The sequence below is a fragment of the Siphateles boraxobius genome, unplaced genomic scaffold (genome assembly GCF_051911475.1).
Source record: "Siphateles boraxobius isolate OS27281-9 unplaced genomic scaffold, OSU_SipBor_1 1, whole genome shotgun sequence".
Taxonomy (NCBI): domain Eukaryota; kingdom Metazoa; phylum Chordata; class Actinopteri; order Cypriniformes; family Leuciscidae; genus Siphateles; species Siphateles boraxobius.
The window spans coordinates 9,282,196-9,298,829 of NW_027508699.1; the positions used below are offsets into that span (position 1 = coordinate 9,282,196).

Genomic DNA, 16,634 nt, shown 5'->3' on the forward strand with positions numbered 1-16,634 from the left:
AAAACCGTTGCCTTAAAAGTATAGGCTGTGGATAGTGGTAAATCTTTACCAGATAATGGTAAATCTCCAGTCATTATTTCTCCAACATTATTTAAAACAGTATTGTCCTCTTGTTTTCCACTAGAAATTCTTTAAGGCTTGTTTTCAGAGAATTTTTATATTATATTCCCCGTGTTAATGTTATTTTCTCGACACAACCAGCACGGATATTTTTAAAACAAAACAAAGGATCTAGCAGGCAGCCATCAAGCGGATGTGCAAGTTTTGTACAGAATGCAGTGATCCGATTAGCCAGTGCCTAGCCCTGGATCCTACTAAACGGATGACGTTAGAGCAGATGTTACAACATACATAGATTTGAAAAGTTCAGGAGATTCACTCGATAAGTGATTTCAGGTGTGAGGAAGTGTAACAGACAGAGTAGGATTAGCTGCTATTATAACTTGTCTTCAGTTCTGGATTATTTGTAGTGAGATTTTCAAATCTTTGTTCATCATAATGTTCTTGTTATAGTCAAGTCACCTTCATTTTATAAAGCGCTTTTTACAATACAGATTGTTTCAAAGCGGCTTCACAGTAATAAACAGGAAAATAACAGAATCAGTGATGCAAACATAATTTAGTTCTGTTGTAAATCGGCTCTAAAAGACATTCATGAGTTGACTTATTCATATAATCTTTGTATTGGACAGGAAATAACATTTAACACAATAACACTTGCTGTCCTTGGTGGAGGGCTTGAGCATAAGACTTGAGCCTGAAGTCCAACCCCAACCTGACAGCCGCCACACCAGAGAGCCCAGAGCCGGTCCACGTCTGAGTAAGTACGTGAGAGACGGCAAGACTGGAAAGACAAGTCATCTTTATTTATATAGCACCTTGTACTGTATATGACCAATCTGTATATATGACCCCTGTGAATAAATGCTTATAAATGAATACATAAGAAGAAATGCTTTGAAACAGTCTCGGCCTATGAGAAACGGATGAAGTGAAAAGGCAAATACTTATTTTAAAAATAAGAGCTGGTGTAAAAGCTCTATCTGCATGGTTGCAAACTTCACTGCATTGTTGAGCCTATCAAGAACATAAACATACAATAAAAGAGACTAGACTAGAGCCTGTGGACAATACTAATAGTAATAATTTTGTGCATGACACCAGAGACAATTTGATGACACCCCCCATTGGTTATTTAGGTTAAAGAAGCTCTTGTATGATTAGAAAAAAATATAGGTCGACCTTGAAGCTTATATGAAAAGTTCTGTGATGAAACTCTAGATGGCACAGGCTGATTGGTCCTAAACTCAATCTGCTTGGATCACATCATTGTCTTTTGGGAACAGCTGATTGGTTCCTGCTGTATCAGTAGCTAATGAGCTCGGGTGCTCAACCTTCAAATACTTTGTCAGCATTTGCTGTAGATTCAACGTGCTTTCAGAAACCCTCCACCTTCCCCAGCTCCACCTGTATTAACTGAAATCTAAAAAAAAATTGAATATACCTGACATTTTTGGTAACATTAGTAAAAAGTTTAGGTCATTGTTAAACTTTGATTAATCTATGTTCACACTAAGGACGATAACTATAACTACAGGGTTCGACATTAACGTTTGTCCAGGACAAGTGGATTTTTTGAAGGAGCAAGTGAAAGAGAATTTTACTTGGCTGACCGGACAAGTAGCCTGATTAAAACTCAAGTGACAAGTGATTTCCCGTAACAATGTCAAGCTGTTGAGGCTCGCTGCCTGCCTCTCTGTGAGACACTTTCATGGAAAAAATAAAACAAAGATGTATAACAAACATGTATATAATTTGCAGGTATCAGGGAGCCACTATCAATATGTGAGAGACTCCCAGACCTTCCTGTAGAGGTGGGATGTCTGCAAATGAGCGCATAAAGAAACTCACAGAAAAAACATACTGAGGAAGAAATTCAAAATGTTACGTTTTTTATTTATAACATGATAAAGTAATGTAACCTGACCAAGGGAGCTGTTTTGACATATATTATCACAATTGCAAATGTTACATTGATTTTATAGTTTAATAAACAAGTAGTTCATATTAAGTTACTTACATTTTAGACACAATATTGACTGTTTTTGTTCTATTTAAGTTATAGTCCTTCTGTGATACATCTCGAGTGAGCTTCACTATGTGCTTATTTTATTCAGATATAAGTCAAAATAATTGTGTGATGTGATTGATGTCATTGAGTAAATGATGAGATAATTTTCATTTTCGGGTTTACTGTCCCTTTAAGATTTTCTTTCTGTGGTCACTTTTTATGGTGAACCTCTATTTATTGTTAATTTTTTTTTTTACCAAGTTTTTTAAGGTATGGTCACATTTACCCCTGATTGACATATTTTAGCAGGCAATTTAGCTGTCGTTCCTATAAGAATCCAAGCAATCGGAATTTCAAGTGAGGTTGAAAGATTTTCACGTATATTTATTTATCACGCAAATTTGGTTTGAAAGTGACTTCTGTGTGAGCTCTGTACTTCATAATCGCTACACTATTGACAATAGACAATGGAACTTTTTTTTGCCCATGAAATTTCGCTAATGTGACTGCACTATTAGTCAAGCGAGACTTGCATGTCTTGTGTGAGTGTCAGTTCATGGACAGGCCTGCAGACAGCGCTGGATAAAGGCCTTGTCTGGCTCTTCCATTTGTACCCTGTGGCTCAAACTCCGCAGTCTTCGGACCAGCGAGTGAAGGAAAGGTGGAGGTCTGATCCTCAGATGTGTGAGGCTGGATGGGAAGGCTTGGCACTGCTGTAACCGTATCAGAGCCATGTGAAGGCCAATCCTGCATGCCAGAAGCACTAGTTCCTCTTTACACATGAGGGGCTGAGGAGGAGTGTTGTGTTCTTTGGACTGTAAGCAAAGACACGGCAGACAAAACACTCTGAGTTGAGTATTAAGTGTGACGGATCAAGAAAATGTCTCAAACTCTAATGTTGGTGATCAGATTAAAAGACAGGACTTGTGTACTTTCTTACCGACTCACAGCTGCTCACTCTGAACCTGGCTTGCTGTCCTGAAGCAAGGAATGACACAAACACCAACTGTTGGCCAAGAACCCGGACCCCTATATTTCTGTTGAGCGACAGAAAGAGTGGTCTCAGGGGTGTTGGTGTTTGAGCCTGGGCTGTCCAGCTCCACGCTCTGATCCTTCTCCCGCTCTCATCTAGACTCCGCCCACCCCAAGCATCCATACACAACCTGCTCATCAGGGAACAAGAGCCACGTCACAGTTCACTGAACTTATACTATACTATAGTTTAGCTATATAGAGTTCAATTTATAACGGGTTAGTCGTCATTTACACTCACCCTCATGTCGTTCCAAACCCATAAGCCTTTAGAAACACAAATGAAGATATTTTTCCTTTATGTCCATCTATTAAACGCCCACAAAGCCAAAACTTTCAAGCATTAAAAAGTACATTTAATTTGATGTGCTTTATGTATGTGTGTTGATCAATGATTGTGTGTGTGTGTGTGTGTATATATACACACATAAACACAAACTTTTATGATAGATGACAGCACTATATATAATGCTGGGTAGTAACTGATTACATGTGATCTGTATTACATAATCAGATTCCAAAAATGAAGTACTAGTAATTAGATTATATTACGTTTTAAAATACTCGTAATTAAAATACTTGTAATCAGACTAGTTAAATTTTTATTGAATACACAATGGCAGTAAATAATTCATAATTTATTGCTTCTCCATAATTCTTCTTTTTTATGTTTTAAATTTTCCTTTCTTAAAAAAAGCACTTCTTTTATATACATTCAGAAAGTCTTCTAGTCTTGTGAAATTGCACACACAGACCTGCCACTAGTCAGTTATTAATTTTTGTATTATTTTTTATTGATTTATTTAATTATTAGCTTTTCATTAAACTCACAACCCCCTGGAGTTCCATCACGAACCCCTGACGTAATGTAATGTTTAATGCACTACTTGTTGTTGATAACAAAGAATGGAATATATTCTCAATTCGATTCTATATTCTTGTTTTGTTACATTGAATTGAATAGAATTCCAAAAACTATACTAACTAGAGTTAGTAACATAATCCATTACTACTGTTTGGTTACTTGATCTAACTTGTTTGTTACATTGAATTGAATATTCAATTCAATGTAACAAACAAGTTAGATCAAAAGTAACCAAACAGTAGTAATGGATTATGTTACTATCTATGGTTTTTGCGATTTGGAATCAGAAAAAGACCATTTTTAATTAATAAGAAGTAAATAAAACCCTAATTTTATAAATCAATCGTGTCTCTTTGAGAGACTTGTATTCAACCGCTTGATTCATATTAGTTTTACAAATATTGGATTGCACTTTATTTTACACTATGTGCACTTTTAATGTACTTTAATGTACTTACCCCCAAAAGTACTGAGTAGTGTAAGGTAACTACATGGGTTAAGTTATGGGTTAGAAACTTTAGAGGTAGATTCAGTGTAGTTAGTGTCATTCCTACAATAAGTACATAGTATGTTAATGAAAGTCCCAGGATTTGGAAGTGCACAAGGGTGAGTAAATGTTCATGATATCTAATGTTATATATCATCTAATGTTCATGATATCTAATGTTATATATCATCTAATGTTCATGATATCTAATATATCTTAATAAATATTAATGTTCCTGTGGTTAGATTCTGGGCCCATCTGTGTGACGGTATTTATTGTCAAATAAATGTTGTCATCCAAATAGAGCGCTGCAGGGATGCTGTATTTTTGTAGGCCAGATAGCACTTCCGGTTCTATCATCCTAAAGGCGTTTTTTTAAAGGGTTTTTGGTTAGACGTCTAAAATAAAGTCTGTGGTTAACATAAAAATGCACATTAGAAAACACATTTCTCAAAATATCTTCTTTTGTGTTCCACAGAAGAAGGAAAGGCATGCAACGACATGAGGGTGAGTAAATGATGACAGAATTTTCATTTTAGGGTGAACTATCCCGTTAAGGTTTCAAACTTTCCACTCCTCCCCTAGATCAAGAATCAGTACATTTGAGATATTCAGATTCGAGTCAGTGTAATAGCAATTGGACCATACCAAATGCTGCCGTTGCAATGGTAACAAGTGGCTCTGCCATTAGACTGAAAGAGGGCTCTGACTGGACAAAGAGTCGTTGTCGTGTCATCCCGTACGATACAGATCCTTTCCTTCTTACAGCAGAGAATGATGATAGCCAAGTTTCCTGAAGGATAGCTATTGCAATGACAATAAGGACAATCTACAGCAATAGATAATAAGTTAACTAATTTTCAAATCACTGTAAAATCATCTTATCCCAAGGTGTCAAACCCTGTGAGGATGCATCGAGATAGCACCATGCAAAAGTTTTCCATTACCAATGTCATTGAAGAAATACTCTATTTTTATAATGATATATAGTTTGTACCACAATCCAGCCTTTTATTTTTGTACAGTAAAATACTTATAGTTAGTGTCTTTTAGTGAAATCTAAAGTCACACTACAATCCCAGATATTACTAATTACTCATTTATACCTGTAAAGCCTGACAATCATAGTCTGAATATCGACAATAGAGAATATGGAGCTCAAACTTTAGGAGAAAAATTAGATGCAGTTGCTGATATTTATGTGACCCAAAAATAAGATGAAATTCTTATAGCTTGTAATGTAAATCAATGAGATTTTATATCAGATTTGCAAGTTACTTAAAATGCATTTAAATGTCAGATTTCGCTCTGTATCTCCCAATAACATTGTAACATGCTCTGTTTTGGATTCATTGTGTTTTGGTTCTGTTTTCCCTGTTCTGGGGTGCGTTTCCCGAAAGCATCGTTAGCCAGATCGCAAATTCCGCTGTTATAGTTCAGCGAGTCTATATTTTCCGAAACTATGGTTCCAACGAACATTCGCAAACAGCATCACAAAGTTGAGTGGTTGGAACAGCAGATCTCGACCTGTGGTTAGAAGCATAGTTTCTTGTTTGCATGACATGTGGGCTTAATAAATCATTATCGTAAGCAAAATAAGCAAGCTGACATTCAGTAAAATCTATATCTTTCATTTCAAATCAGAATATATACAAATCCCATCTTTTAGATTGTCAAGGGATTTAAAGCAGCATTTTAAAGAGAGGGCATGTGCATGCGTACGTGCTCTAGTACGTAAGAAAAAGACGATGATTTACTCTTCACACAAGAAGAGCTGCTCTGATTGCCTGAACTGGGCAGAGATCTATAGATATATACTCTTAAGGCCCGAAAAGGGCAAAGTAAATGCAACTCCTGCTTGCCCTCTGAAGAGCAGAGAGAGCAATGACCTGTGCTCTGAATGGAGAACAGTAGTTTACAGTAGTTAGGCCAAACTCAAGGTAAGATGCACTCACAGAGAGAGTTTGCAAGTCACCAACTCACTTGACCGAAGGCGGTCTTTAGCGAAAGGGGCCACAGCTCGGCTGATTGGAGCGGCTCGAATGGAGGGCCCTAAGGACTGTAGACAGGTCCCATGTTGGAATAGTGAGGGGGACAAGGCGGGTTGAGCCTTCTGAAAATGAACAAATCTGGCTATAGAATGTTTCTGCCTATAGACTGGCCGGCCACAGGAGCGTGGTATGCTGCTATGCCCGTCATGTAGACTTTGAGCGTGGAGAGGGATGCGCCCCTTCAGCAGCTCCTTCAGGAAAGACAGTACCAGTGAAGCCTCACAGGACGTCGGGTCTTCACTCCGGACTGTGCACCAGTCAGAGAAGACAGACCACTTAAGGGCATAGCGGTGTCTTGTGGATGGGGATCTAGCCTCAGAAATAGTGTTTAGGACTCTCGCGGAGAGGTCCATAGGTTCCTGTCGAGGGGCCAGACATGGAGGACCCACAACTTGGGTTGAGGGTGCGAAATCATTCTCTTTGCCTGGGAAAGGAGGTCCTTCCAGAGGGGAATTGGCCACGGGGGTTTTGCGAGTATCTGCATCAACTCGGGAAGCCATGACTGATTCCTCCAGAGAGGGGTCACCAGAAGGGCTGCACGTCTGTCCTACCTGATTCTCTGAAATTGAGGTCTGAGGCCACCCTCCTTTTTGGGAGCGAGGAAGTAGTATTATGAGATGGCCTCCCATTCCCTGAGTCGAGTGGCAAATGGTTGAAGTATTACAGGCTGCATCTCACGCTGAGGCGGGAAAATAGCACCTGTTACAATATTGAGAGGAAATGGGTAGCGTTTGGCCGGGCAGAGGCGTAGCTTGACTTCCGGCTCCGCTGAGCCTGGGTCGCTGCTGAGTCGCGCAACACGAGTGCAGCGAGGCGAGACTTGATTTCTCGCAGTGAAAGCGTCCGTCTTTGATAAACGCGGCTTGCTGTGGGAACGGCACGCTCACATCATCAACAAAAACAACATTTTCAGTTGCAGAGCTGTCAGCGCTGTACTCAGCTGCAATGGCCCTGGCAAGCGGCGTGCTCAAGGGCGCAACGTTTTAAAACAAAAAAGTTATTTTAGTGAAAAATATGCTCTATAAGTCTCATCTGATAGCCGTTGTGAGGCTGATTCGACAGGGCGAAGGCTTCTTCTGTCTTGTCTCAGAGTCCAGTGAGGAGAAGATCTTCATCGCTGAAGGAGAATTATTCTGAGATCCTATGGCGAAATTCCTGCTTAATATAGACAGCAGCCCTGCCCATTTCGGCGTACTTCGGCGTGCATAGGTTTGTGCAGTTCTGCTGCACAGCCATTGGCTTGTGCAGTTTCACTGCGTGATTCTTTAAGGCTTCAGTATTCTGAGAAAAAGGAGTTTTTATGAGTGAAACATATCGATAGGGAACCATAATTGCGATTCATCTTTCTTTTTTTATCACCAGCACATGCTGATGACGTTTTATTCTTCTATACTAACTTGTGGCGTAGCCTATGATTCAATAGATGTCATCACTGTACAGTCTACATACATGTCGTGCCCAAGTTTATTAGATCCATGTCGTACAGTGATTTGTAATGATCCTATAGGATTGCCAAAATCTGTAGCAGGCATTAAGTGTGGTTAATTCCCTGTGATTCTCCTACGTGTTCCTAATGGAATTTAGCTACTATTAAAGTATTTTTTTGTTATCCTTTGTGATCATGCATTTACAATAGCCTACACATCGCCAGACAAATATGTCTTACTAAGATATTTAAATGCTTAGTTTTATGATCAACGCTATGAAATGTTTATTGTGGGGGCAAAACATATAATGCAATGCAATGATGATTGAGAGCTGAACAAATAAAACAAAAAGCCATAATTATATATTTATACAACCCCAAATCAGAAAAAGTTGGGACATTTTGTAAAATGCATTAAAATCAAGAATCTGTGATTTGTTTAAATTCTATTTAAACAAAAGTACAAAGAAAAGTTTTCCAATTTTTTCACTGACCAACATAATTGTATTTTGTAAATATGAACAAATTTTGATTTTGATGGCTGCAACACACCTCAAAAAAGTTGGGACAGAGACATGTTTACCACTGTGTCACATCACCTTTCCTTTTAATTACACTTTTTCATCTTTTGGGAGATGAGGATACTAATTGTTGGAGTTTTGCTAGTGGAATATTTGCGCAATCTTGTCTGATACAAGACAGTCGCTCAACATTCTGTGGTCATCATTGCCTGATTCTCCTTTTCATGATGGGTCATACATTTTCCATAAGAGACATATCTGCACTGCAACAAACAGGCCAACTTTTTCTGATTTGGGGTTGTGTGTATATATATATATATATATATATATATATATATATATATATATATATATATATATATATGTATGTATGGATAATTAAGTAAAGCTAAGTTGCTTCGGTCAAACAAGTGTTCATCTTGAAGTATTACTAACAATATAAAAGTTGTTCTCATGTTTACTTCATAAAAATCAGTAAAGACGAAATCCTAAAAGGATACAAAACTTGTGCAGAACCATCTGGAAACACAGTAAGAAATTTATCTCCATTAGAATAGTACTTCTCCAAGAAACTTGAATTGTTCTGAAAAAAAGAGACCAGATGTTTAGTTTAAGGACCTCATTATGGAAGCTTTATCCACCACGGAATTAAAATCAATTAAAAGATAATCCCACAATTGCGTGTTATAAAGTCAGAACTGTTAGATATAAACTCACAATTCCGAGAGAAAAAAAAGTCACACTTACCTTTCTTATTTTTTATTCCGTGGCGGAAACAAAGCTTCTTCCATACCATGATAATACGACTTTCTAACAGAGTAAATTATTATGGTCAGTTACCTGGTGATGAGTTAAGCCAAACTCAACTGACCCCAGTGCAGAAGACTTATGACGTGTCCATTGTCCGGAGATCTCGTCCACATGCATGTACTCTTTAACTTTCCAAAGATCCTCTTTGGGTGCACAGTTAGAGAGACGGAAACTGATAACTGAATTATCATGAGGCACATCTGAGGAGAGAAAATATTAATTTACCCCCTCAACATGCTGTCACTGAATTATGTTTTAGTAATAACACACACACACACACACACACACACCCTTTAAAACTATCAAGTTTACAGGGGGTTGAATAATTTTGAGATTGGAGAAGTCATTCAAATTTGCACTTTCAGTTGAATTTGGGGAAACCACTTGAAACATTTGTTGTGATGTGCTATTTCAATTCCTTTTGTTTGATTTGTTCATTGCAAACCGCTGAAAGTCTGTAAATGTTGCCAATAAATCTGATTTGCAATGGGGGTTGAATAATTTCGATTTAAACTGTATATACAGTACATATATATGGTGACTGCACGGAAAGGTAAATTCTAGTCATGGGAGTAAATAATGTCAGAATTTTCATTTCTAGGTGTGAACATTCATTGTTGTTACTTATCCATCCATTGGTAAATTGTCAAACACATCCTCGCTCACACATATTGTCACAGTCAACCCTAGTCATGTCTTCCTTTGTTCTGTTTTCCCGCCACTCATCTGTCTCTATGGTTACTGTCATTTAGTTCATCATCTGTGTCTAGTTAATTATCATCTGTGTCACCTGGTTTCTGTTAATCTGTGTTCATCAGTGTCTGTATAGTTCCTTTCAGTTCAGCCAGTATTTGTCCATTCTCAGTTCATCCTGCCTGTCTGTACCCATTGGAGTTATATTATTAGTAAAGGTTTGTATTGGAGCTTTTTGCCTCTTCATCTTCTTCTGTCTACACCAAACCGTGACACATGTGGATACTCACTGTTCTTTGATACCAATAAACTGGAATGAGCAGCTCTGTCATATCTCTGTCTCTCTCTCTGCTGCTGTCTGAAACGAAGCCAAAGGAATAAGTATAAACCAAATCACATATTTAAATTTTCATAACAACATGCTCAAATAACAACACAGCGAAGAGCATATGCCATGTACACTGCCATTCTAAAGTTTGGGGTCTGTATTTTTTTTTTTTTTTTATCGTTTGAAAGAAGTCTCTTATGTTCACCAAGGCTGCATTTATTTATGAAAGTACAGTAAAAACACCAATACTGTGAAATAGTATTATCATTCAAAATAATATTTCTAAATATATCTTAAAATGTAATATATTTCTGCAATGTAAAAGCTGATTTTCAGCATAATTTCTCCAGTCTTCAGTGTCACATGATCCTTCAGAAATCATGCTGATTTGCTACTCAAGAAACATTCTGTATTATTATCAGTTGAAAACAGTTGTGTTGCTATATTTTGGTGAAAACCATAATGCTTCTTTAAGGTCTCTTTGATGAATAGAAAGATTTTTAGATTTCTACTTTCACTTTTTTGTTCAATTAAATGCATCTTGCTGAAATAAAAAATATTAAATAAATAAACAAATAAACATTCATACTGACCCCAAACCTTAAAGCAGTAGTGTATAGTACTGTACAAATCAAACCTGTGTTTTTCTCTTTCTCGTGCTTTATCCTGTAGCTCTTCGTCCTCATTGATGAAGGGGTCATCTAGTCGACCAGGTCCGATTGACTGTGCCTCAGAACGTCTCTTAGACAGATGCTTTTCATGGACCATAATCTCGAACAACTCTCTGTAGTTCTCACAGCAGAAGTCCTGAAGTCCGATTAGACATTCATAGATTCAGGAAAAGTGTTGAAGCAATAATGGCAGTGTTGGGGTTTAACACATTACAAGTAACGCACGTTATGTAATCAGATTACTTTTTTCAAGTAACTAGTAAAGAAACATTACTTTTAAATGTACTACAAAATATATATATATATATATATATATATATATATATATATATATATTTTTTTTTAAATAAGTAGCACAAGTTACTTTGTTTTACCAATTATTAACTGACACCTCTCCTGTCCCCATGTTGAGAGAAAGCAGTATACAGTATAACACGATGTGAAAAAGTGAAATGCAAACTCAGAAAATGAGATTCTGAAGTGTGCATACGATGGACACTTTGGGCCTGTCCAAATACCCACACCTGCGGTCTTGGCCACTTACACGTGCATGCGACGGGAAGTATGTTCACAAGACTGTCCCATGTCTTATGCCAAAATGCCAAAGTGCAGTGCTCTGAACACACACTAAACCCAAGATCCCATCATGCATCATGTTCGGGAACTCACATGCCTCGAAATCACGAGATATAATTTGGTAGTAAAACATAAAGGCCTTGTTTCACAGACAGTGCTTAGATTAAGCCAGGATTAGCCCTTAGTTTAATTAGGACAAATAAGTAGTTTTTATAAAAATGTCTTTGAAACAAACATTACTGGTGTGCATCTTAAGACAAAACAATGGCACTGACATATATTAAGATATGTCAGTGCAAGTTGTTTTCAGTTAAAAAAGCTCAAACGTGCATTTTAGTCTGGACTAGGTTAAGCCTTGTCTGTGAAACTAGGGGAAAGTGTTGCACATTTCACTGGTGCAAAGAGTAGGCTGTGTGTATTTTGTAACATAACATTTGCAACTGCTTTTTATAACTTAATTAGAAGCACCACAACAAGTCTTCTGTTACAACTACTGAGCAGACATTTAAAAGTTTATTTTAAAATGCAAAGTATCGAAAATCAAGATAAAGCTGTGTAAACATACATTTTTGCAACCCTATAAGTGTGCCCTATCGGGTAATCAAATGGTCTACACACACTTGCGGTCTTCATGCCTACTTGAACACTTGGGCCAAATTCAGGAAACATGTCATGTGGTCAAGTGCAGTGGTCAAGTATTTGGACAGGCCCTTGACTATTATTCCTTTCAATTTTGGTGTGAAAGGGCCTTTACATTTGCCAAAAATATAACTTTTTCCCCTGTACATGCTACCCGTGGGAGATATCATTAGGAAGCATGGCATTAGTTTTCACTGTTATGCTGATGATACTTAGCTCTGAAAAAACTTACCATTTCACAAAATTAACGAAATGCATAGCCGATATAAAAAACTGGATGACTAGTAATTTCCTACTACTTAATTCTGAAAAACAAGGTTTTAATTATTGGACCAAAAACCTCCATATGTAATAACCTAGAATACTGTCTAACACTTGATGGCTGCTCTGTCAAGTCCTCGTCGTCAGTTAGGAACCTGGGTGTGCTCTTTGATACCAATCTTTCATTTGAAAGTCACGTTTCTAGTATCTGTAAAACTGCATTCTTCCATCTTAAAAATACTGTATATCTAAACTACGACATATGATCTCAATGACAAATGCGGAACAGTTAGTTCATGTGTTCATGACCTCAAGGCTAGATTATTGTAATGCTCTACTGGGTGGTTGCCCTGAACGCTTAATACATAAACTACAGCTGGTCCAAAACACATCAGCAACAGTTCTTACTAACTAGGAAGTATGACCATATTAGCCCGGTTCTGTCAACACACAGCATTGGCTCCCTATTAAATCGTATACATTTTAAAATATTGCTGATTACTTACAAAGCACTAAATGGTTTAGCTCCCCAGTACTTGAGCGAGCTCTTAACCCATTATAGTCCTTCACGTCTATTGCAATATCAAAATTCTGACCAGTTGACAATACCTAGAATATCAAAATCGACTGCAGATGGAGGACCTTCACCTTGACGCCACAACGCATGATGTAGTCAGCCGGACCCGGGCCGTATCCAGATCAGATGGTGGACCTGCGCCTGGACACGACCACAACACATCCCTGAAGTGTCAGCTCGTCTCCATATGCACCTGACGACTCCGATCTTAAACCAGATGAACTGGATAATATTCTGATTGTTCCAAACCAATCTGACTTCTGACCTGTAATGCTGCCTGAATCATAATCATACACTGTTCATTCGTTGGCCAGAGGAGGACTGGCCCCCCGACTGAGCCTGGGTTCTCCCAAGGTTTTTTTTCTCCATTCTGTCTCCTGATGGAGTTTTGGTTCCTTGCCACTGTCGCCTTTGGCTTTCTTAGTTGGGGACACTTAATATTCAACTATATTATTGATCAGCCTGATTGACACCATTATATGAGAACTGAACTGAGCTGGACGATGACATCACTGTTTTCTCCAGAGCGGCTGTATAGGTAAATGAACTGAGTAAATAACAAATGATTTTTACAGCAAATTAATCAACACTGAACTTACCTATGCTGGACAATGACACTATTTTCTTCTAAATCTGCTGTACAGCTGAAACAACCTTTTTTTTTCACTGTAAAGCTGCTTTGAAACAATCTGTATTGTAAAATGCACAAAATAAATAATTACACGTGACTTGGCTTGACTTATAAAAAAAAATTTGAAAAAAAAACAAGCAAGCCCAGCACAGGTGAAAAAAAAGTAATGCAAAAGTAAGATAACACTTTACTTTCCATAAAAAGTAACTGCCCCAATTTGTTACTTTTTTAGGGAGCAACATAATATTTAAACGCATTACAATTAAAAGTAACTTTCCCCAACACTCAGTAAGTGTTTGTGTCGGCTATGTCCTTGACTCCTTTCACAAGAGACAAACCTCTCGAGTCTCCGCAAATCCTGGATCCAGAGGAGGCCAGGCTTTCGAACCACAGAACTGACAGCATATTGGAGAGTCCCGTTGAGGTTGGGGCTGGGTAAAACACATGATTTATTTAAAATAAGTAATTTTCTAAGATGTTACACTTTTAAAATGACATAAATCAAATGAATAGGCAACCTGTTGACTGTACATCCTCTCCTGGGACTCTCTTTTGTATCTTAGGACTCCTGGGAGCCCATGACAGAGATCTGGTGAGGATTCCAGTGCTTGGAAATACTCCTGCTCCATCTGCTGGACAGTACAGAAAATGGTGTGGAGAGACCGTTAGGGTGAACAGGATAAGAGAAAAGGCATGCATTTTTAAAACACCACTAAAAGTAGCGCGTGGGGTGTGTTATACTTCATGTTTAAAGTAGGCCTATGTTTAAACATACTAAAGAGGCTTATAAGTGATGTGGGAAAAGTACAAAAATAATACTTTAAAAAGCTTTTCAAAATTATCAGAAGAAATGTTTCTTACACAATCAATATATTTGATCAGTGTTCCAATCTCTGAATCCATCACTGCATAACCAGCATCTGATAATGTGAAAAGTAACTTGAATATGCACACAATTATAATCATCATTTATGGGTCTGATACACATCATAGTATTATTTTCGTGTTTTAGTTAGATGTCTTAACATCATAATGTAAGGGGAAAATGCATAATTTGATCTGTTGTTTATTCTGGCGTGTGAGTTTAAAATATAGCTCATTGATATCACTTTAGCTCATTGATATCACTTTAGGGTTTTAAAAAACTTCAGAAAAAATCACTTTATAACTGTACAAACAACTACAAAACTTATCAGGTTTCTGACAAACAACACTCTAAATTCTAAACAAAGTCTGCAAAAGATGATGAATTCACGTGCTCACCTGGCTGAAAAGTTTCCTCTTGATTTTCCATATCACATGGGTATTCCTGATGTAGACCTACGACTGGGAGCAAATATTCGCTAGTCCAATGGTCTGGACTAATTTTAGCCTGTAGTTTCTTGTACACTGTGTGGGAAAATTTCGGTTACTGAAAGACTGTCTAATAAAGTTTTTTTCCGCTTTGTCACACTGATCAAACCTGATGGAAAGAATTTGGATTGTTCCACGGCAGTGCATTGAAGGCATGCACCCAGTTCAGTGTTGATAGTATCCATGGATATTTGAGAGGAGTTGTCCGGCCTGTAATATCAAACTCTGTGGGAGACCATAGTGTTCAGACAGCGTCTTGAAACACCAGAAGCACATTTGCATTCGTTTCTTATGATCTTTGCACAACTAGTATTTTCGCCAATAAGTCATCTATAGTCTATTTTATTTGTTTTCTCTTACTATATGTTTGTATTTTATGTGTAAAATATCCATCACAAAATGTCAATCTAGTCAGGACACAGTAACAACTCCGCATGGAAATAGCCATAGCCTACCTGCAATCGGGATACCTTAGCAACGCCTATGTGCATGGGACCTCTATAACGTTACAAATTACTTTTAACGACTGTTTAAACTTTTAGGACATGTTTTATTGTGCTAACAGAAAAGTTTGCTATAGGCCTATTAAAATATTTTTTTTTTGTTATTTAAATATAAAATATAGATAGATATAGATTTAAATATAGGCTACGTTGTTAGTGCTAAAACTGTAAGATAAAAAGTCGCGAAATAAAGTTAGACATAACCAGAATAAAGCTTTTATTTGTTTGCTCATTTGCGGAATCCAGCTTTCTTAATGCAAATAATGCCGTAGATTCGATTTTGGAGGAGAGAGAGAAGAAAAAACACACACGAGGAAACACAGACCAGGCATTGAATCTCGCGTGAGATGTCTGTCTGCGGACTGCAAGAGAGGGGCGTAACAGGAGGAATGGGGCCCAAATCACACAGAACCGCATATGTCACACTCAAAACGAGATGTTGTCGGCAAGATGCCAGCGAAAACGTGCCATTTTCTATTTTGACAATCAGATTTTCAAAGTATTGTTTTTGTTGTGTCTAACCCTTTAAACTCCACACCAAGAAAAAAAGTGATGGAAAATGTTTTTCTTCTTATGTTGCCTTAACCACACTCAATGTATTTTTTTTTCAACACATCCCATAATTTTTTTAATATCGGCCTCTACCAAATGGTTGAGATGTCACTTAATGGTAAAAAAATGGTACCTGAATTCATACACATACTTTGCCATACTTTTTCATTGCCCATAATTTATGATCAAAACCTTTTCTAATCTTGACAAAACACATTGTCAGAAAGGTCTGAGTCTCAAGGTTCCATATTTTGTGACAGAAGTGATATTTGGACAGAAATGTATTAATTTTTTACAGCAGAATGCATACAATTAAATTAAATTGAATTTATGTCATTTTTGGTATTAACTTTACGCCTAAACAAAATCTCATGGGAACTTCAATTTTTGTGATATCAACTTCAAATTTGGAACACAATTTGGTTGGATATATGGCTTTGATTTTATAGTAATTTTATAGTAAAAATATTTTGTAAAATATATATTTTATATCCACAAGTTTCCTATGTCCCATGAGGCCTTGCGTCAAAAGTGGGCGCGTCTTCCGGTTCGAAGTAAACAAGCGAGACTTGACGGGACACTCGTTC

The 16,634-nt window shown here is 37.4% G+C and overlaps 1 protein-coding gene across 2 annotated transcripts; it reads right to left on the reverse strand.

Annotated features, from left to right (window-relative positions):
- Positions 1-1,935: 1,935 nt before the first annotated feature.
- On the reverse strand, positions 1,936-15,157 carry LOC143717350 (glutamate-rich protein 6). 2 transcript variants are annotated; one of them, XM_077209633.1, is made up of 11 exons: positions 14,903-15,157; positions 14,501-14,559; positions 14,158-14,268; positions 13,978-14,070; positions 10,922-11,091; positions 10,247-10,314; positions 9,294-9,463; positions 8,954-9,036; positions 5,104-5,259; positions 3,012-3,234; positions 1,936-2,886 (listed from the first exon to the last, which is right to left on the reverse strand). In XM_077209633.1, exons 1-11 carry the CDS (start codon positions 14,931-14,933, stop codon positions 2,626-2,628), a joined length of 1,425 nt encoding a protein of 474 aa, XP_077065748.1. In that variant the 5' UTR covers positions 14,934-15,157; the 3' UTR covers positions 1,936-2,625. The 2 variants fall into 2 exon arrangements, with proteins under 2 accessions (XP_077065748.1, XP_077065326.1); XM_077209211.1 differs by having other exon boundaries at positions 14,158-14,271; positions 14,903-15,148.
- Between the last annotated feature and the right edge of the window lie 1,477 nt (positions 15,158-16,634).

What these genes read in the sequence shown, in the direction of transcription:
- LOC143717350 (XM_077209211.1), bottom strand. Translation starts at nt 14,933, where the DNA reads ATGGAAAATCAAGAGGAAACTTTTCAGCCAG. An exon ending in AGAGGAAACTTTTCAGCCAG is followed by an intron (nt 14,560 to 14,902) that starts GTGAGCACGTGA and finishes TCACATTATCAG; the next exon opens with ATGCTGGTTATGCAGTGATG. An exon ending in CGAGAAAGAGAAAAACACAG is followed by an intron (nt 10,315 to 10,921) that starts GTTTGATTTGTA and finishes GCTTCGTTTCAG; the next exon opens with ACAGCAGCAGAGAGAGAGAC.